General features: G+C 40.0%; 2 protein-coding genes across 2 annotated transcripts in view; one reads left to right on the top strand and one right to left on the bottom strand.

Annotated features, from left to right (window-relative positions):
• LOC129816479 (uncharacterized) overlaps nucleotides 1–18,580 on the top strand; it is a 41,254-nt gene extending 22,674 nt beyond the window's left edge. The window contains exons 3-6 of the mRNA XM_055871019.1: nucleotides 2,103–2,159; nucleotides 3,193–3,285; nucleotides 3,746–3,931; nucleotides 15,077–18,580. Of these exons, the coding sequence (XP_055726994.1) occupies nucleotides 2,103–2,159; nucleotides 3,193–3,285; nucleotides 3,746–3,931; nucleotides 15,077–15,205 (465 nt within the window). The 3' untranslated portion in view covers nucleotides 15,206–18,580. The remainder of the gene's footprint in view (nucleotides 1–2,102; nucleotides 2,160–3,192; nucleotides 3,286–3,745; nucleotides 3,932–15,076) is intronic.
• A 17-nt stretch (nucleotides 18,581–18,597) lies between these two features.
• Nucleotides 18,598–22,933, bottom strand: part of LOC129816478 (obscurin-like protein 1) — a 79,574-nt gene continuing 75,238 nt past the window's right edge. Inside the window, exons 28-30 of the mRNA XM_055871018.1 lie at nucleotides 22,324–22,590; nucleotides 21,161–21,430; nucleotides 18,598–19,859 (exon numbers count right to left, since the gene is read on the bottom strand). Of these exons, the coding sequence (XP_055726993.1) occupies nucleotides 19,849–19,859; nucleotides 21,161–21,430; nucleotides 22,324–22,590 (548 nt within the window). The 3' untranslated portion in view covers nucleotides 18,598–19,848. The remainder of the gene's footprint in view (nucleotides 19,860–21,160; nucleotides 21,431–22,323; nucleotides 22,591–22,933) is intronic.

Genomic DNA, 22,933 nt, shown 5'->3' with positions numbered 1-22,933 from the left:
GCTATTCGCTATTTATTCTCTATGCATAGTCACTTTACCCCTACCTACATGTCCATATTACCTCCATTACTTCAACTAACCTGTACCCCCGCACAATGACTTGGTATCGGTACCCCCTGTTTATAGCCTCGTTATTGTTATTTTATTGTTCCTCATTTATTTTTTAGTTTAGTTTATTTAAAAAAAAAAAAATTAGCTCTTATTTTTCTTAAAACTAGATTGTTGGTTAAGGGCTTTTAAGTAAATATTTCATTGTAAGGTTGTATTCGGCACATGACAAATAAAATGTTATTTTACTTGATGCATATTATGGATCTTGTGCCTTTACCATGGTGCCTTTACCATGATTGGAAACTATTAGGAACAATTAGAAATCTCGTTACTCTCCCTAAGACGTTTGGAGTGGACAGGCAGTCGTTGATGCAGAGAGAGAAGAATAAGATCAGGGTTGAAAGATATCAGGGATAGAAGACCTACAGGTGGTGGACAAAGATGCGAACAAATGAGGGACATGAATAGGACTATTGAGCAGTGGTGGAAAACAGTACCCAAATGTCATACTTGAGTAAAAGTATAGATTTTGTTATAGAAAAAGACTCAAGTAATAGTGAAAGTCACCCAGTAAAATACTACTTGAGTAAAAGTCGAAAATGATTTTGTTTTAAATGCACTTATGTATCAAAAGTAAATGTAATTGCTAAAATATACTTAAGTATCAAAAGTAAAAGTATATATAATTTTAAATTCTTTACATTAGGGAAATCAGTCGGCACAATTATCTTGTTTTTTATTTATTTACGGATAGCCAGGGGCACACTCCAACACTCAGACATAATTTGCAAATGAAGCATTTGTGTTTAGTGAGTCCGCCAGATCAGAGGCAGTAGGGATGACCAGGGTTGTTCTCTTGATAAGTGTTTAAATTGGACCATTTCTGTCCTGCTAAGCATTCAAAAGTACTTTTGGGTGTCAGGGTAAATGTATGGAGTAAAAAGTACATTATCTGCTTTAGGAATGTAGTGAAGTCAAAAGTTGTCAAAAATAGAAAGTAAAGTACAGATACCCCCAAAAAACTACTTAAAAAGTAGTACTTGAAAGTATTTTTACTTAACTACCTTTCACCACTGCTATTGGGCGACTACTCATGCACCTTTGGGTTGGGCATTGTCATATTGTTGTCTTTCATCCAAGTAATTCAGTTTTTTTGTCTACCACCTGTACCTTTATAATACACAATAGACAGGGATATTTATAATTCTTTTCAGATAGGCTTTAGGAAGACAAGTTGAACTAATTAACAAGAATAACAGTACAGCCAATGTGAATCAGCTTTCAGATAATGAATTGAAGGTTGTGTGTGTTATAGACTTTGTTGCATGGCTTCTTATCCACAGAGGGCCAGTGTGGGTGCAGGTTTGTGTTCTAACCAAACAATAACACACCTGATTCAACTAATCATGTCTTGATTGAAGTCTGTGATTAGTTGATTTGTTGAGTCAGGTGTGTACTGGTTGGCAAGAACAAAAACCTAAGTCCACAATGATCTGTGTGGAAACGATTGGACCCCCACTGTTATAAGTGCGACTTTCATGATGAATAGCAATGATCTGTTTATTTTAATAACTTTAGGGGAGATTAATATAATCCCATTATAAATAAGAAATGTCAGTTTGTACGTTTTGAACATTTGGACATGAATTAAAATGTATTATTTAAGATGGGCTAATTTGGAACACCCATAGGCTTAAAGGGTACACTCTTTACCCACTAAGCACAGTCCAGTTTTTTCACATATTTTATCTAATATTTTTTTGCCTTATTAAAACATAACTTCACATGAGAGATTCATCTTTCATTTTATATTCACTTTTCTTACAAAATTAGGGCAGTATATGTTAGAAATGTCTATATTTAGATTTTGGTGGGCTTAATAGGTACACTTACCCTACCACTTCTTAGACTTTCTTTCAATGAGAATGACAGATCTATAACTCACATTTCTGTGTACATTTGGTCAGGTCACCCAGAAAGTTATACAATGCAGCTTTAAGTAAATGGGTTCTGTACTTGATTCTTACATCTTATGCTCTTGCTCTCAACAGCCATTGAACAACGCTGATTGTATAATTCCAGTGGAAATCGATGGAACACTTCACCAGGTAAGCACGACTCTTTTGAGTTTAAATTCTTAGCCTTTGTCACAGGTTCTCTCCTTCATAGCACCACAATGGAATAAGCAGTAAAGTTAACCTGACCTCAAATACAATTCCATAATCTATTATTTGTGTTATCCATGCTATCTCTTCAGTTTTGAAAGTGTGCCATTAGTTCAAAATGGTCTCTTTTCTTTTTAGCTTTTTCCTACCACTGTTTACTCACCGGTGCTATAGTGCTAGTACACTAGGCTAGCAACCTGACAGAGCTTTGGCCTTCTCTGTTGACGGGTCTCAGCAGCCGGCATCTATTTCTGTGGGCTGACGAAACAAGGAAGTACTGACTGGCTTCTCAGAAATCACCGGGTTCATCAATCTCAGTCCCTAGAACAGATTCTGCCCAGCCCATTGGAGATCACATTGGAGATTGCAGTTTTGCTTAGTTTAAAGGCACATTTTGGCCAGAAGACAGAAGAAAACACCTGTTTTATACCCCAGGCCTGGGTCTGTTTCAAGTAATCTAGGATAGGCTTGTTTAAGCAGGGAGAGCCTATTCGGGATGACTTGGTTCAGGAACAAGGCCGATAGCGTCATGCTCTTTCGAGGAATCGAGCAGAACTGGAATAAAAGTGATATATTGACAGGCATATCCTTCCACATACAGATAATAGGCTACACCTGATTGACCTTTCCACGTGGAAATGTAGGGTCATCTGCCATTTATGAAGTCTGATATGCTGTCAGAGGTGTTAACCTCTCTTTCAGTCTCTTTCAACGTCTCATTTTTATGTCCCAACCCATTAACCTCAATATCATCTGGCACCTCATAGCAGTAAACCTGGACAAGCAAGGCAAGGTGCAGCCAAAAGTCACAGATGAGAGGGCGTAGGCACAACTATTGCTCCCAAAAAATATTTAAGATCCTCTATTCAAAAAGTAGTTCAAAGCATTAACGTCTTGAGCAAAGAAAAAAATACAGTCAACTTTTTGTAAATAATCGGAAGTGTTTCCCCATGTCTTGTGTTTTCTATTACTTCAGGTGTATGTGTTGAAGCGACCCCACGTGGATGAGTATCTCAGAAGAATGGGGGAGTTGTTTGAATGTGTTCTGTTCACTGCGAGTTTATCCAAGGTGAGATCCTGTTCACTGAATGCTGACTGACATTGCTACGTTAAAGGTTGAAAGGGTCTAACTTTTAGTCAACTACTAAGGCTTAAAGAGAAATTCAGGATTTAACAAGTTAAATGTTAGATGGTTCCTCATCCTGAAAGTAGTCTATGGGCAAGGAGAAACTGTAATCCATGGTCCTGTTTTCTTTAAACAGACACTACAAATGTAAGCTAACTTAAGTCCATGCTATCTAACAATCAATGGAAGTGATGGGGGCCTCTAAAATACTGAACGTTCCCTTTAAGAATGTGACACGTGTTTGACATGTTTTATTTACAATTCTTAGAAACTTTGCCCTGCCATTCTAATATCTTATTCATACACAAGAACTTCATTTACATTTACATATGCATCACACACACACAGCTTTCTGTGAACTACCATCAGTGACAATGTTGTGTGTTTTTTCATTTTGTGCCAGTATGCCGATCCCGTCTCCGACCTGCTGGATAAATGGGGTGCCTTCCGACACCGTCTCTTCCGGGAGTCCTGCGTTTTCCACCAAGGAAACTATGTTAAAGACCTGAGTCATCTGGGCAGGGACCTCAACAAGGTCATCATTGTGGACAACTCTCCAGCCTCCTACATCTTCCACTCTGAAAATGCTGTATGTCATTCATACTTCTTTCTACCAGTATACTATACTAAGCCCTCTATTCAATCAACTGCAGATAAATGAGAAACTGCACTGCAGGTTCACTCAGAAAATTGCCGTTGTATCAGAGGTGTTTAAGAGAAACGGACACTCTTAACTGTTTTACAGAAACGAAACAAACAGATAGTCATAGTATCGTCCCAAAATATAAAATGTGTGGTTTATGCTTCGAATGTACTTTATTAGAGGTTTTACAAATTGTTTCTATTTGACTCAAAATTCTATAACATATAGTCCAGCATGGTTGGCAACATTATATGGATGCATGATTAATTTAATTCAGCAATAAATCAATACAAAATAAATTGTTGATTCACCGTACAATTGTACGGCAACCAGCTGCAATAGGATTGTGAGTTTACTAAGCAAAAACGTTGTTGAGCAAACCCACAACAAAAAGTTTGTGTGAATTTTGTTGAGCAAACTCGTAATACTATTGCAGCTGGATGTTGAATCAACATATATTTTCTTACAGTGTAAGTAGTCTAATAAATATATATCAGGTTGCAAATCACAGCTAGTAAAATGTTTGCTGCCTCCAGACCTACTTAAGTAGCAAGCTAGATGGCTTGATACCAGAGTTGTGAACTCGAGTCATATGACTTAAACTCGAAGCCTGACTCAAGTCACACATTAGATGGCTTGAGACTTGACTTGATATAAAATAACTTGAGACTTGACTTTGACTTGGAGCCTCAAGACTTGGGAGCCGACTTTGACTTGAGACTAATGACTTGAAATTATCTGGCCAGGTTTTGCAACTTTTTGTCACCCAGTTGGTAGAGCATGGCATTTGCATAGCCAGGGTTGTGGGTTCGATTCCCACGGGGGACCAGTACAAAAACTTATAAAATGTAATGCCTGTCACTACTGTAAATTGCTCTGGATTAGAGCTTCTATTAAATTACAAATGTACATGTACATTTTGTGGCACAGAGGGAAAATCTCAATTGCATACACCTCACGTCCTTTCTCCTCACAAGTTTCAACGTTTATTTGCCATGTGCACAGAATACAACAGGTGTAAAACAGTACAGTGAAATTCTTACCTTGAGACCTCTTTCCCAACAATGCATTGATAAAATAATAATAGAAACTCGATGGTATTGTACAAATATGATGGGACTTGCTTTAACCAATATTTTGGTGGTTGCGGTAAAAGTTTTAAAAGTTTCACTTTACTATTTAAAGCAAAGCAGATTTAAGTATGTATGTTTTTGGAAAATGTTATAGTTGTGGTAGTGTCTGCAGTAGTAAAGGTTATAGTTATAGTAGACTGGTTATAGTTGGAAAAGTTAGAATAGCCTGAACATATGAATGTTGGCTTTGGCTTGAACAGTACAAGAGTTACTGTTCATGAGTTACATTATGCTAATTAATGCACATTTATATAGTTATTAGTTAATACATTTGAAAGAATTTGAAGTTAGGATAGCATGAACCTGTGAAAGTTTATTTGTTTTTTCTAGCATGAACAGTTACATTTACATTACATTTAAGTCATTTAGCAGACGCTCTTATCCAGAGCAACTTACAAATTGGTGCATTCACCTTAAGACATCCAGTGGAACAGCCACTTTACAACAGTGCATCTAAATCTTTTAAGGGGGGGGGGGGGGGGGGGTCAGAAGGATTACTTTATCCTATCCTAGGTATTCCTTAAAGAGGTGGGGTTTCAGGTGTCTCCGGAAGGTGGTGATTGACTCCGCTGTCCTGGCGTCGTGAGGGAGTGTTGTTCCACTATTGGGGGGCCAGAGCAGCGAACAGTTTTGACTGGGCTGAGCGGGAACTGTACTTCCTCAGTGGTAGGGAGGCGAGCAGGCCAGAGGTGGATGAACGCAGTGCCCTTGTTTGGGTGTAGGGCCTGATCAGAGCCGGGAGGTACTGAGGTGCCGTTCCCCTCACAGCTCCGTAGGCAAGCACCATGGTCTTGTAGCGGATGCGAGCTTCAACTGGAAGCCAGTGGAGAGAGCGGAGGAGCGGGGTGACGTGAGAGAACTTAGGAAGGTTGAACACCAGACGGGCTGCGGCATTCTGGATGAGTTGTAGGGGTTTAATGGCACAGGCAGGGAGCCCAGCCAACAGCGAGTTGCAGTAATCCAGACGGGAGATGACAAGTGCCTGGATTAGGACCTGCGCCGCTTCCTGTGTGAGGCAGGGTCGTACTCTGCGGATGTTGTAGAGCATGAACCTACAGGAACGGGCCACCGCCTTGATGTTAGTTGAGAGACAGTTCAAGAGTTACAATTATTGTTGGTAGGTATTATATGCTAATTTATGCACATTTAAGTAGTTATAATTTATAGTGCAGACCAGAGTTAGTGCGAACCAGTGCTAGCTAGCAACGCCTAGGACCAGAGTTGGACCAGAGCTAGTGCACACCAGAGCAGTAGTTGTAGTTGTGGTAGGTGGTTGTGTTGTTTAGGTCATTAGTTGTGGTCAGTAGTTGTGTGGTTGTGGTCATTAGTGTGGTCTGTTGTTGTTGTTGTTGTCAGTAATTATGTGGCTGTAGTCAGTAGTTGTGTGGTTGTGGTTAGAAGTGGTCGATCGTTTTGGTAAGTACAGTACATATGTGGTTCAGTAGTTGTGGTAGGAGTTGTGGTCAGTAGTTTTAGTAAGTAGTTGTGTGGTTCATTAGTTTTGGGCAATAGTTATGTTGTTGTGTTCAGTAGTTTTGTGGTTGTGGTCAGTACTTGTGGTTTAGCAGTTGTGGTTGTGTTTAGTAGCTGTGGTCAGTAGTGGTCAGCAGTTGTGGTCGGTAGTTTTGTGGTTGTGGTCAGTAATGGTCAGTAGTTTTGCTAAGTAGGTGTGTGGTTCAGTGGCTGTGTTTAGTAACTACAGTTGGATGTACTGACAAATTCTCTAAAATGACTTTGGAGGCGGCTTATGGTAGAGAAATGAACATAATTCTCTTGCAACATCTCTATTTGACATTCCTGCAGTCAGCATGCCAATTGCAAGCTCACTCAAAACTTGAGACATCTGTGGCAGCACAAGGTGCACCTGCGTAATGATTATGCTGTTTAATCAGCTTCTTGGCAATGGATAAATGCTCACTAACAGGGATGTACATTTACATTTACATTTAAGTCATTTAGCAGACGCTCTTATCCAGAGCGACTTACAAATTGGAAAGTTCTTATACATATTCATCCTGGTCCCCCCGTGGGAATTGAACCCACAACCCTGGCGTTGCAAGCGCCATGCTCTACCAACTGAGCCACACGGGACCACAAAACAACATTTGAGAGAAATAAGCTTTTAGGGACATTTTTTGGGAGCTTTTACTTCAGATCATGAAAAATGGGACCAACACTTTACATGTTGTTTATATTTTTGTTCACTATAGTATAAAAAGTATACAAAATACAGTATCAAAATGTGTGTACAAGCACACTATTCCAGAACAATATGCACATTTTAAAGTTTGATTTATGTTTCTAGCTGAAACAGTCTAGGAGGAGTAGTGTCCATAATAATAATAATAATAATACGATTTAGAATGGGACGTTTGCTTCGCAAGTTTCATTTAAATAGAATAATCAAATCTAATCAAATTGTACGTCACATGCACCGAATACAACAGGTGTAGACCTTACCGTGAAATGCTTACTTAAAAGCCCTTAACCAACAATGTAGTTCAAGAAATAGAGTTAAGAAAAGATTAACTAAATAAGCTAAAGTAAAAAATAAAATAACAATAACGAGGCTATATACTGGGGGTACCGGTAGAGAATCCAGGTGGCCATTTGATTAATTGTTCAGCAGTCTTATGGCTTGGGGGTAGAAGCTGTTAAGGAGCCTTTTGGACCTAGACTTGGCGCTCCGGTACCGCTTGCCGTGCAGTAGCAGAGAGAACAGTCTATGACTTAGGTGATTGGAGTCTCTGACACCGCCTAGTATATAGGTCCTGGATGGCAGGAAGCTTGGCCCCAGTGATGTACTGGGCCGTATGCACTACCCTCTTTAGAGCCTTACCGTCGGATGCCAAGAAGTTGCCATACTAGGCGGTGATGCAACCGGTCAGGATGCTCTTGATGGTGCAGCTGTAGAACCTTTTGAGGATCTGGGGACCCATGCCAAATCAAGTCTCCTGAGGGGGTAAAATGTGTTGTGGTGCTCTCTTCACGACTGTCTTGGTGTGTTTGGACCATGATAGTTTGTTGGTGATGTGGACACAAAGGAACTTGAAACTCTCGACCTGCTCCACTGCAGCCCCGTCGATGTTAATGGGGGCCTGTTCAGCCCTCCTTTTCCTGTAGTCCACGATCATCTCCTTTGTCTTGCTCACATTGAGGGAGAGGTTGTTGTCCTGGCACCACACTGCCAGGTCTCTGACTTTCTCCCTATAGGCTGTCTCATCGTTGTTGTGTCGTCAGCAAACCTAATGATGGTGTTGGAGTCGTGCTTGTCCACACAGTTGCAGAGGGCGGTGTATAGTCCCAGGGACCTTTGCTTAGTGATGAGCTTTGTGGGCACTATGTTGTTGAACGCTGAGCTGTAGTCAATGAACAGCATTCCCACTTGGGTGTTATTTTTGTCCTGGTGGGAAAGGGCAGTGTGGAGTGCAATTGAGATTGCATCATCTGTGAATCTGTTTGGGCGTTATGCGAATTGGAGTGGGTCTGGGGTTTCCATGATGATGGTGTTGATGTGAGCTATGACCAGCCTTTCAAAGCATTTCATGGTTACCGATGTGAGTGCTATGGGACAGTAGTCATTTAGGCAGGTTACCTTGGTGTTCTTGGGCACAGGGACTATGGTGGTCTGCTTGAAACATGTAGGTATTACAGACTCGGTCAGGAAGAGGTTGCAAATGTCTTGGTAATCCGTCTGGCCCCACGACCTTGTGAATGTTGACCTGTTTTAAAGACACTTGCTCACATTGGCTACGGAGAGTGTGATCAAGCAAGTCCTGCCACATCCGAAGAGCGTCAGAGTCAGTGTAGAAGGATAATAAAACATTTAATTAAAATAAAAACCACAAGTGAGGTGGGTTAGAATCTTGGAAATGCAAGTACTGTGTATACAGGTCAATGCCAGTACCTTATTAAATGTGCAGGGATACTGGAGTGGTTGAGTGGCGTTTCATACATAAAACATGACTGGTAGTAGAAATATATAAATACTTATGGTACTATACTAATGGTAATATATACATGTAAACAGGAGTAATAGTTACCAGTAGCAGGATAAATAGATAAATACTAATGGCAATGAATAATCAATCGAAAGCGGTGTAATGGAGTCACTCGATAGGCTGTGGGAGAGGGAGAGCAGTAGTTGGGTGGGTGGGACTTCTGGCTTTCTCCTCCCTCTCAAAGAAGGTGAGAGGACACGAGGAGTGGGCAGTTGAGATTCTCCCCACGCAGCATCGCCCTTTCAAAAAACGTACAACAGATTGGCTAGCGAAACCAACACTCAACCCTCTGAATGGACCATCAAACTGTCAATCAACACAGGTCGGGTGAGCTGCTGAACATATTGCTGAATTGCTGTACAGCTATACAGCTATACGATCACGTGCAGCACAAAAGTCAAATTGTAGGGATGGAGGAATTATGTGGCGATCAAGAATTTTAACTGCTTACTTTGCAAGCTCACCAGCAATTGGGCATCAAGCAACAATTGCTAGCATGGGCCTAATGGTATTTTGGTATGTAAAAATTGCTTGGAATTAGTAATTTACTTATGAAACTTGCATTTGGTGTTGTTAAAATTAATTATTACTGTGGCGAAGACGCACCAAAGGCTTTTCTTTCCACTTGCGCACTCAAAATTCTCGCCAGTGGAGAGTGCTTTGTTCTCTTTTTGAAATGTTTGCTGTTGCTTTCACATGTTTAAATGTGGTAAATCTATATTCTGTCTAATCTGACAATAATTGCTAGCATTTAATCATTCCATCCCTGTCCCATTTATTGCAACGCTTAGACATGTGTTTCATTGATTGAGGTACGGGTTTGTTCGTACATCACTTGGACAGGAAGAAAGAACTCTCCAGGAAAAAGAAAGGCAGAAGTGTATGTTTCATGATTAACTATTCAAGGTGTGATTGTGGTTATGTACAGGAACTCAAGTTATTTTGTTCTCCCGATTTGGAATACCCCACCATCAAATGCCGTCTGCATTACCTACCGAGAGAATTCTCTTCGGTCATCGTCACAGCCGTTCAACAGCCCTCAAGCAGACGCCGCTACGGCGCTCAAGGAACTGCACTGAACTTTGTGCAAACTGGAAACCGCATATCCTGAAGCTGCATTTATTGTAGCTGGGGACTTTAATAAAGCAATTCTGAGGAAAACGTTACAGAAGTTTTATCAACACATCTCCAGCTCTACTAACTCATCAAGAACTCTTGACCATTGCTCCTCCCCCTTCCGGGATAGCTTCAAGGCCCTCCCTTCGTAAAATCAGATCCCTCCTCCATTCTGCTCCTCCCATCCTATAGGCAGACACTTAAACAGGAAGTACCAGTGGTAAGGACTGTTCAACGTTGGTCTGACCAATCGGAATCTATGCTTCAAGATTGTTTTGATCACGCAGACTGGGATATGTTCCGTTTTGCCTCTGAGAAGAGCATTGGCGTATACACTGACTCAGTAACGGAGTTCATCAGGGAGTGCTTAGCGGATGTTGTTCCCACTGGGACAATTAGAACATATCCAAACAAAAAAGACATGGATAGATGGCAGCTTTTGCTGAAAGCGCATACCATCGCGTTTAACCATGGAAATGTGACTGGGAACATGGACGAGTATAAACAGTCTATCTATGCTCTCCATAAGGCAATCAAACAGGCAAACTTCAGTACAGAGACAAAGTGGAGTTGCAATTCAACGACTCAGACATGAGAGGTATATGGCAGGGACTCCAGACAATCATGGATTATAAAATGAAAACCAGCCACGTCATGGACACCAACGCCTTGCTCCTGGACAAGCTAAACACCTTCTTTGCCCGCATTAAGTGCTGCCGACGTGGGCCACCACCCGCGTCGTTCTCTGTGGCTGACGTGAGTAAGACATATTAAGTGTGTTAACCCTTGCAAGGCTGGCGGCTCAGACAGCATCCCAAGCAGCGTACAGACCAGCTGGCTGGAGTGTCTTCGTACATATTCAATCTTTCTCTATCCCATTCTGTTATCCCCACTTGCTTCAAGATGTCCACTGTTGTTCCTATCCCCAAGAAAGTGACGGTAATTGAACTAAATGGCTATTTCCCTGTAGCACTCACTTCTGTCATCATGAAGTACTTTGAGAAAGGACTAGGTCCATGGATGACGCAATTTCCATTGCACTGCACATTACCTTATCCAATCTAGACCAGAGAAATACCTATAATAAAATGCTGTTCATCGCCAACAGCTCAGCCTCAAACACCATAGTGACCTTCAAGTTTATCATTAAACTCGGGGCCCTGACTCTGAACCACACCCTGTGCAAGTGGGGCCTGGACTTCCTGATGGGCCGACCTCAGGTGGCGAAGGTAGGCAACAACACCTCCGTTACGCTGATCCTCAACACAGAAGCCAAACAAGGGTAACCTCTCCCTCAATGTCAACAAAATGAAAGAACTGATTGTGGACTTCAGGAGACAGCAGAGAGAGCAGTGGAGGGTGAAAAGCTTAAAGTTTCTCGGCGTGCACATCAATGACAATCTGAAATTGTCCATCCACACAGTCAGTGTGGCAACCTCAGGAGGCTGAAGAAATTTGGCTTGGCCCCTAAGACCCTCACAAACTTCTACAGATGCACCATTGAGAGCATCCTGTCGGGCTGTATCACCACCTGGTACAGCATGGCGCCGGAGAAGATGGCTGACGTTTTACGTGCACTTAACCCACTGTGTGTTTTGTTAGTTTTTTTTGCGTTGTTTGTTGCTGATACCGTCTCTTATGACCGAAAATATCTCCTGGACATCAGAACAGTGATTACTCACCACGAACTGGCAGAAGCTTTTTTTTCCTTTAACAAGTCTGACGAGCCCAACGTGAAGGACATACTGCTTTCCCGGGAACAGGCCCAAATCCCCGTCTTTTGCATGAAGAGAGTTCGGCTGCCTTCTGAGAATTCTTAGGCGATCGAATAAACCCCCACTGCTTTCGTTCTACTAGCTAACATGCATTCATTGGAAAATAAAATTGACGACCTACAAGGAAGATTAAACTACCAACGGAACATTAAAAATGGTAATGTCTTAGAGTCGTGGCTGAACAACAACATTATCAACAGCTGGCTGGTAATACGATGTATCGCCAGGATAGACCAGCGGCGTCTGGTAAGACAACGGGCGGCGGACTATGTATATTTGTAAACAACAGCTGGTGCATGATATCTAAGGACGTCTCGAGGTTTTGCTCACCTGAGGTTGAGTATATCATTATAAGCTGTAGACCACACTATCTACTTAGAGAGTTTTCATCTGTATTTTTTGTAGCTGTCCACATACCACCGCAGACCGATGAGTGCGGCCTTAGAGCCAGCAATGAGCTGTAATCTTCCGTTAGAAAACAGGAAACGCTCATCCAGAGGCGGCGCTCCTAGTGGCCGGGGACTTTAATGCGGGGAAACTTAAATCTGTTCGACCAAATTTCTATCAGCATGTTAAATGTGCAACCAGAGGGAAAAAAACTCTAGACCACCTTCACTCCATACACAAAGACGGGTACAAAGTTCTCCCTCGCCCTCCATTTGGCAAATCTGACCATAATTCTATCCTCCTGATTCCTGCTTACAAACAAAAATTAAAGCAGGAAGCAGCAGTGCCTCGGTCAATTAAAAAAAATTGTGAGATAAAGCAGATGCTAAGCTACAGGATTGTTTTGCTAGCACAGACTGGAAAATGTTCTGGGATTCTTCCGATGGCATTGAGGAGTGCACCACATCAGTCATTGGCTTCATCAATAAGTGCATCAATGACATCATACCCACAGTGACCGTACGTACATACCCCAACCAGAAGCCATGGATTACAGGCAACATGCGCACTGAGCTCCGACGAACCATCAAACAGGCAAAGCGTCTAAGGTAAAGGGCGTGACAGACGAGTGTGTGGACATAAAGGCAATATATCAAAATCCCACTTTTAAACCATTGTAATGTATGATTCAGTGCAAAATGCCTTTGACATTATTCAAACTATCGGAATTGGTGTAAAAAAAAGGATTATGTGTGACAACATATTAAGCAAGAATAAAGAATAGGCAAAGTGATCGTGTCAGGCGAAAATGATTTAAAACGTTTTACCATTGCAACATTTGATGTACTGTACAGTCAAATTCACCGTGGTTGTCTGAAGCATGCTATACATTTCACAGCTGGCAAAGCCTCATCGGGATTGGTTATTCCCCGTCATTTGCAACAGGTCAATGAGCTTCATCACTATCTTTCCTTCCTGAGGTACGTCAAACTGTCGTGATTACCAGCGGAGAAACTTTTATGAGTTAATTTGACTCCTGGCTCAAAGTTTGTCTGAGCAGTGTCTTAACATCGTCCTAAAACCTACTCTGAGCTGAGAGTTTTTTGTTGTTGTCTTAAAACTCGTTTTAATAGGGTTCCTGGGATCTTTTCTGAGAGGTTTTGTGGATACAGGCCCTGGTCTATCCTTCGTTCTAGCAAGATGCACGCAGTAGTACAAACCATAGTAGTAGTACACACGCACTAGTACACACACAGCAAGTGCCACTTGCTTGCCTCTCCACGAATCCAAAGGCTCTTTTTAAGAGGTACCTATTACATTTAAATAAGTGTGCATGTGTCGGGAGGGTGCTGTCAAAACTATTTAACGAAAGAATGGTCAAAATATCTCCTCCAAGAGGCAAACCTACAATGTTCTGATCCACAGGTGGGAACTCTAACCATTATACTCTGAATCCTGTTCTTAACACCTTGACATCAACCGACCATTTAAATGTCTGTAAGCGTTCATCCCCCCCCCCCCCCCCCCCCAAATCTTCATTCACCCAGTAATGTTGATTTATCTTGCTTTGTTAAAATATAAAAAGTCTAAAACAGTTGATTTGTCAACAACAGACTCATTTAATCAAGTAGTTAACCAAGTTAGCATTTAATTTTATTTTGACTGTATGCTGCTGTAACCTGATCTCATAGCATTTTGCATTATTCTCTAAGTAAATCTGAGACACTCCATTTGTTTTGAAATGTTATGTTTCATATGGTATGTATTAATTTGTGGATGTCCATCATCCATTTCACACGATCTGTTAGAAATTACAATTCGTATGATATGTTACGAATTCCAATTTGTTGTTGCTAACGTTAGCTTGGAGGCTAATGTTAATGTTAGCTAGGTGCCTAATATTAGCCAGACTATAGGTTAGAGTTAAGGTTAGGTCTAGTCTATGAGATCAGGCTGGCACATGGATTGTCCAGCAAGCAGTAGTTCTGAATATTGTTGTTTTTACCCTGGTGCACCATGCATTTGTATTTATTAGGGATCCCCATTAGCTTCTGCCAAGACAACAGCTACTCGTCCTGGGGTTCAAACACATTAGGGCACATACATCACACATAAAACAGTACATCATATAACATTATTACACCACGACATATCTACAATACAAAATGTATAATAACGCCATACAACAATATTACAATGTATGTGTGTGTAGACTGCGTGTGCTAGCGATTGTGTGCGAATGCGTGTCTGTATATAACTTATCTTCTCTCTGCACCAAAATAATGTCTGTGGCTTCCATAGCTATGTCATTTTGGTGCTTATATAGGTAAAGAATTTGCTCCAATGGAGAAATGCGAGATGGGTGTAAATGAACCGAACAGTATGCACCCTCTCGACCCATACTTTCTGGTGGGGATGTAGTGCTTTCGTGGATTGTCTAACGTCACTAAAAATGTATTTTCAATATATTCCTCTATGACCTATTCATAATCATGTGGATTTTTACATTCTTAGGAATAGGTCAACTTTTTAATTTATGATCTAGTTTCATTTCCGCATATACCATTACTAAATGTAAATAAAGGGTATTCGATATAACTAAATCACTGGTTCACATAGATTTGTGTCATGATGTCTAAACCTGACTTTGTTTATGACTTCACCTCTCCACACACTCAGGTCCCTGTAGCATCCTGGTTTGACGACATGGCTGACACAGAGCTACTAGATCTCATCCCGTTCTTCGAGAGACTAAGCAAAGTGGACGATGTCTACGATATGCTCAAGCAGCAGAGGACTGCAAGCTAATGTGTAATCAAACACCGGCTGCAACTTTTCACCACGGGGGTCATGGAGGAGGCTGGTGGTTAACAAGCTTCAAGTTTCTTCTCACTAGAAGAACCGGCTAGTGTCTTTCGGTCGTTGTCACCCAGCGAATTCCATTCACACACAACGTCATAGAGGCCACTCAGTTTGGCACAGAGACAGAACTGGGTGGAACTACTTCATGACAAACATCGAAAAGAGTGTTATGAGTAATTTTTTCACTTTTGATGCAGTAATCCCCTCATGGTTACGACTTTTCCTCCCGAAGAAAAGGTTAATTAAAGCCCTTTTCGTGGGACGGTGATCAATTAAGCAGGCAATAAAGTTATTTTTGCAAAGCAATTGGTGAACACGATATGAAATACTGAGGGTGTTAATCTTGAGATCAAGATAACTCAATCCAATCGTTTAAAGACTGTTTCGAAAAATGCCCTATATTGTTTTTGAATTTTTCCTTACCCGAACATTACTGTATATCGAGTGTTTTCAACATTCAATGCCATTTTAGTAAATGATTCACTACAACATGCACACTTGTGATTGTGTCAAGGATGTACGATTATCAACAAGGATCCACTATGTAGCAACACAGCAAGTCATCGTATTTTGAACATTGGAAAAGCTGTCACATGCACGTGGATGTATGTGTTTGTATTTTTATTCCATGCCATCTGATTTAAGATCCGATTTGAAAAAGACACAGCAATAATGTTCACCTTAGTGAAATAGTCAGCATTTGATATTAACTGTAACAGCAATTCATCATATCTAGTAATGCTCTTTTCATCATTAATCAAGTTGGAAAAAAACTGGAATCACATCACATATGATGTGACACATTATGATGACATATTTAACCATTATATCAGGTAAGTGTTTATGCCCGTTTGAAATGTATTACACACACAGAATGCCTTATTCATGATTTGCCAATCATTCACTTAAAGTAACTGCCCAAAGAATTTCACTTTTAAAAGTTAATGTTCTGTAAAGTCATATCCAAATTAATGCTGTTGGCTTGTCTTATACTCGTATTTGTGGCCAAAGCATAAATTGGAGAAAAGAAAAAGACTTTTAAAACCCACCTCAAATTTATGTCTCAAACAGAACATTTAAAAAATTCTTGCGATTTCCTCATAGAACTTAATATCATCTCCCTGAGGAGGGTGAGCAGAGCAATCAGCGGTCTACAGGAGGATGAGCTGGCCAGTCAGCGGTCTACTTGCATTAATATTTTGAATGACGATATACGCCCACACCATTCTGTTGGTGGGGTACGCCCATACCATTCCAACACAGAAAAGCTGCTTTTTAACATAGTTAATTAAAACATTTTTGGAAGGAATACTATTTCACTTATATTGTAAGTAATTATAGGTCATATTTCATAGAAATCTGTAAACACTGGGCAGTTACTTTAAATGAGTACATTATCAAGTGAGGCTCGAATTGCCTTGGTCTTCACTAGTTACCACAGCCACAAAGTCTTAAACCCACCTATTTCTAAAATGTATTTTCTTAAAATGTTTTTAAACCTAACCCTAAACCAAACCTCAACCAAATTGCTAACCAAAAGCCTAACCCTAATTAAATGACCAAAAAAGCTATTGTTAGTTTTCATAGATTTTTTACGATATAGCCCATTTGTACTTTGTGACTGTGGCAACTAGTGAAAATAATAGTTTTCCCTCATCAATCTACACACAATACCGCACAATGACAAAGTGAAAACTGTTTTATTCGTAATTTTTGCAAATGTATTAAAAATAAAAAACAGATACCTTATTTACATAAGTATTCAGACCCTTTGCTATGGCACCATCCCTACGGTGAAGCATGGTGCTGTCAGCATCATGCTGTGGGGATGTTTTTCAGCGGCAGGGACTGGGAGACTAGTCAGGATCGAGGGAAAGATGAACAGAGCAAAATACAGAGATCCTTGATGAAAACCTGCTCCAGAGCGCTCAAGACCTCAGACTGGGGCGAAGGTTCACCTTCCAAGAGGACAAAGACCCTAAGCACAAAGCCAAGACAACAAAGGTGTGGCTTCAGGACAAGTCTCTGAATGTCCTTGAGTGGCCCAGCCAGAGCCCGCACTTGAACCCGATCGAACATCTCTGGACTGACCTGAAAATAGCTGTGCAGCAATGCTCCCTGACATAGCTTGACATAGCCTGACATAGCTTGAGAGGATCTACAGAGAAGAATGGGAGAAACTCCCTAAATACAGGTGTACCAAGTTTGTAGCGTCATACCCAAGAAGACTCAAGGCTGTAATTGCAGCCAAAGATGCTTCAACAAAGTACTGAGTAAAGAGTCTGAATACTAATGTCAATTTGATATTTCAGTTTAGAATTTTTTATAAATGTGCTAACATTTCTAAAAACCTGTTTTTACTTTATCATAATGGGGTACTGTGTGTATATTGATATGGCAAAAAAAAAAAAAAACGATTTAAATCAATTTTAGAAGGCTGTAACAAAACAAAATGTGGAAAAAGTCAAGGGGTCTGAATACTTTCCGAATGCTCTGTATATTATCAGCTCTATTCATTGTATTTCTATCTGCAACATTCATAATTCCACATCCCAGAATACACAGCCCTGAATACAGATAGGCAATGGCCTACCTGTGTGACCGGAGTAGTTGGATAGAATGACAATAGACTGATGGGTCTTTCAGCCCTAATATCTGATGGTTAGAACTACAAGCACCAATATGGATGTGGTGAGAAGATTTAGACAGCTTTCAGTATTTAGCCAGTTGTTTTGATCGTTTGTTTTACTTATGTTAAAGATGTCATGTTTTATATTGTAGATTAACTGATAAGGGTTAAATAATATGTGCTAACTTGGAATAATTGTAGTACACTGTCCAGATGGGGAAATGGTTTGTAATCCATATGCTGGAGATATATGTGTGACATTTGGTTTTAACAAGTACTTGTACTTGACCTTTTTGATATGCGATATCATATTGCAAGTCTAATGTAGTAGTCATTCAACCTGTACAGTCAGTTGAGTGGAGAGCCTTTTCATAGCTCCTTGTATTACATGCCTTGTAAAGATCCTAATTTACTTTATGACACTTCCTGCCGTGCTTGCTTACACATGACTACGTGTCTGTGCATGCGAGTCTGCGTTACCTTAAAAGTAAAATACAGCATTCATTTGACAAGATAGACATCTTTCGATACAGAAAACTCTTTCAATTAGTATAATAATTTGCTGTTTTTTATCACTGCATGCAACAAGTGTTGACATCCGAGTAAAGAAACTTGAGCTAAATCAAGTGTTTGAATGAGTTAGAGCTGCTCGTCAATTTTAAGAATAGAAAGGAGTAGAAAACGATTTGTACTTTACCATAATAAAGCATGATTTATTGAAACAGGTAATATCCCATTACAATTATTCCTGCATACACTAATGGAGCAATTCGATACAATGCGGGGGGCGTTGGAAACAAATTAAATTGAAAAGAAAAAAGGAATATGGAATTGACTTCACTTCATATGAAAACCATATTCATGAATTATTCAATACAATATATATTACTCAGGTAACTCTGCATTTAAACTTGAATATAATCTAATAAAATGATCAATATAAACTACCTTTCTGAATTAACCAATTTTGGCCCAATGTATTTATATTACAAGCCCAATACTACTTGACAGAACCCATTCTTCATTGTAGCTTGAATTTCTGCCTCCAGCAAAACAACTTCAAAATGTAAAAAAAGGATGTCTATACAGTGGACACGTGATGAAAAATACAAATGAAATAAGTAATGATGATAAAGAAATTTGAGAGCGAGAACGGCTCTTCTTCAAACAGCTTGACTGACTGACTAAATGGACACTTAAAGTAAATAGAACTAAGGGAACCTTTTAAGAACCTTTTTAAACTTAGGACTGAATCCTAGCTTGAGAGAAATGTGTATCTCAAAGTTCTGGATAGATGCATTAATGTCAAAGGGAGATTTAAAGTGAAAAAGTTGGTAGCTCAAGTTAGGATTCTTCGCTTCTAAACAACTTACAGTTTTTCAATACTTGCTATAAGTAACCATTATGGCCCAAATTCTGACATAGGATGCCAGTGCACAACTCAGACTTTTGCATAAAGCATGCATTCATATCTATGTGAGATTTGCAAGCAAACTCCACTCAAACATGGATCTCAAGTTAGGATTCGGTCCCACGCCTGTAATCAACTGCATTCTCCAACTGTATTTTACGATCGACTTTAGAACACATTTTTATATTACATAAAATGTTTATATTACATGACATTTTATGGATTAAGCACATGCTCGTATTCAGAGAGACAATTTAGTCAACTCTGTACTTATGTTGGTTGATATTTACCTAGAGCCTCTTTAGAGGACATTGTTTCAAGTGAATAGGGGTATCTGCATTGGGAAATAATTATACAAAATATTTCAATAACTTATTGTTAACTTTGACAAAATATTCACCCCCTTTTGAAAGACAGGAATATATCTTACAATTCTATTCCATACATTCCAATTTCACATGACAAATATGAACACAAATAAATTGGTGAATAAAATATCGAGCCATCTCATTCTGATGTTGACACTGCATCACGACGATACTGCGTCTGTCAAGGATCACCTGTTGAAGAGTAGAAAAAAAATACACAAATACTCAGAACTCTCAATCCTATATGTACAGTATGTTCTATTCAAGCGAAATGGTAAACAGGTTTCCCCAATAAGACATGAATGTGCGTTTGTTATGCTAATTCACGCAAATGTCTATAGTTATAGTTGATACACGTTTTTTAAGGAATTTGAAGTTAGGATAGTCTGAACATGTGAAAGTTTGTCTTTAGCTTAAACGGTTCAAGAGTTCTTGATATGCCACACCTGTCATGTGGATGAATTATCTTGGCAAAAACGAAATGCTCACTAACAGGGATGTAAACACATTTGTGCATTTTAGAGAAATAAGTATTTTGTGCCTATGTAACATTTCTGGGATCTTTTACTTCAGCTCATGAAACATTGGACCAACAATATACATGTCGCATTTATATTTTGTTCAGTATAAATATTGTTTAAGTTCAGAAAGTATAAATGCAATGCAAAATATTCTCTCACGTAATCTAAATTGGGGCTGTTTGGGGTAATATCTTAACACAAAATAGCAGAATAAATATCATTATAATACAACTATGAGAGAAATCTAGAGTTGTGCAACGTTTTGAAAGCACACCTTATTATCTCTTTGGCATGACAATTGTTTCTGTTTTATTTTGGTCTTATCCTGAAATACAATAATAACACAATGGTTTTGATTGAATAGGGAAAAACGGTATATTTTCATGCAGCTGCATAAATACTACAATGCACGTTCAATTGAATTGGGGATATGCAGTAATCCTCAAGTAGCCATCATGAGCCAAATCCTAATATAAGAGCCGAGCTTCGGTCTCCTGAAAAACAGTAATCCAAAATATAGTATAAATGTTGCAACTGCATAAATACTACAGTACAGGACGCAATAAGTAGCCTGTAATCTTAAATCTCGCATAATGGCTCAAGTTAGGAGGAGAAATTAGTTAGGAGAAATTAGCTTGAATTCAAATATTTTCAATGCATGGTATAAAGGGGGTCTGTATGTATAATCGGTTACTCTTACGGCAAACTGACCACATTTAATGTGATGAATGAACCTAATACTTATTCAGTTATAGACCATGTTATAAAATTAAAAGTATTTTATTACTGTCAGCCTGTAAATATAGCCTTAGACGTCTACCGGGAGATACATTCCGTCTTGTCTGACCTAGATGTCAATGCCAATGGAGAACTGCACATAAACACCAAACATAGCTTACAGTATGTCACACCTCTCTCGCCATGTGCCGCTGTTATGCCAAATCACATGTACAAGTTAAAGGGTTTGCCTACTCTGGACGTGGAGCTCGGCGCTGCTCTTGGCTTTTCCCGATGTGAACTCCACCAAGCCGGTCATGTCAACAGAGGTCTGTCGGAGGGTGAGGCGGTGGACCATGCCCATTTTCTCTAGGCTGACGTTGGGCCCCTGCTGCAGGACCTCCCCCTTCAGGCTCCACACGGGGGCTTTGAGGACGGGGACTGAGACCTCACACTCGAAGCACGCCTCATCCGGGGCCACCACCTCCACGCTTTTCAGTTCCCTCACCATCAGGAGAGACTGGGCTGTGTTGACCAGAGAAAGATAAATACATTGAGGGAAGAATGGGGGAACACTTAAAGGTACACTCACAACAAGATGGCATCATCATCAATTACAAAACAATATCAGACCACATTGTGACCAAAATTCAGATGTACAACTACTGCCAGTGTTGACCTTTCACAATTTGCACCTTCCCCAATAATGGCTGTTTTGAAGTCTGTAGTCCATGTTGTATGAGTTTACCCCGTTGTGTTTGAGGATGTCACCTTGCTAAGTATACCCTTAAATATGATTATACTATACACTATATTCACTATATGATTAATTAAATGAGAATCAAATGGCTCACATGTACAAGTTAATTGCAGATAAGGGGCATGGAACAATGCTTGAATTTAATTTATAGAACTTTACTTTCATACCTGAGTAACACTAAGTACACTAGGAACAACATGTTGATACAATGACGTTACATAGTACTTTAGTAACTGCATTCTAATTGCACAGAACTAGAGTTGACCTATAATCCTATCAAATACTGAACTGAGTGAGCTGCAGTGTGTAATGAATAGGAATGTCTTACTGCCATGTTCCCAGTAGATGGAGCTGATATTCAGGATACCGATCCTTCTACACTCCTGGTAGAAGTTGCCCTTAGACAGATCTAAGATCAGCCTACTCTCCCCAAATCATAACAATCAGGGCGATGCAAAACTTAACTTATATTACTGGTCTTGCTATATTTTCTGAATACAATTTCTATTCATTTGAATTTGAGACAAATACTGTGGCTGTATCAACACAATAAATGGAGTAGGACGTGGCCTCATTTTGACCAAAGGCAAATGTTCATGTCAAACGTCTGACAAACTTTGATTGTGGGGTGAACTGACACTTTAATAGATGATCTTACCTTCTACAGTCAGTTTCGCAGAGCATGTGTGCTCTCCAACCTGCACACTGTAGGTTCCCTCATCGTCCAGTGCCACCTGTTGAATGACCAGCTTGCGATAGCAGCCCTCACTGCAGATCTCAAAGCGCTCTGAGGGCAGGATGACATTGCTGCCTTTGTACCAGCGGATACTGCACCGAGGGTTGGATACTGAGCAGTCCATGATCGCACGACTCCTCTCAAGAGCCACCTTGTCCTGGAGAGGGTTCGTTATGTTCAACGGAAGCTCTGCAAGGATAAATATACAAATTTGCTTCATTTCCGAATGTGTCGCAAGGTGTCTTCTGAGACCTGACAATAATTCATTTGGGCAAGTGGCAGGCACCAATATCAATAATTCTATATTTACCTACAGTACCAGTCAAAAGTTTGGACACACCTACTCATTCAAGGGATTTTCTTTATTTTTACTATTTTCTAAATTGCAGAATAATTGTAAAAAACAAAACACGTTTTACCAAAAAAAAAGAAATATATTTTATATTTGAGATTCTTTGAAGTAGCCCCCCTTTGCCTTGATGACAGCTTTGCACACTCTTGGCATTCTCTCAACCAGCTTCACCTGGAATGC

Source organism: Salvelinus fontinalis, chromosome 19 (assembly GCF_029448725.1).
Source record: "Salvelinus fontinalis isolate EN_2023a chromosome 19, ASM2944872v1, whole genome shotgun sequence".
NCBI classification, from domain to species: domain Eukaryota; kingdom Metazoa; phylum Chordata; class Actinopteri; order Salmoniformes; family Salmonidae; genus Salvelinus; species Salvelinus fontinalis.
This window is presented reverse-complemented; position numbering and strand designations above follow the sequence as displayed.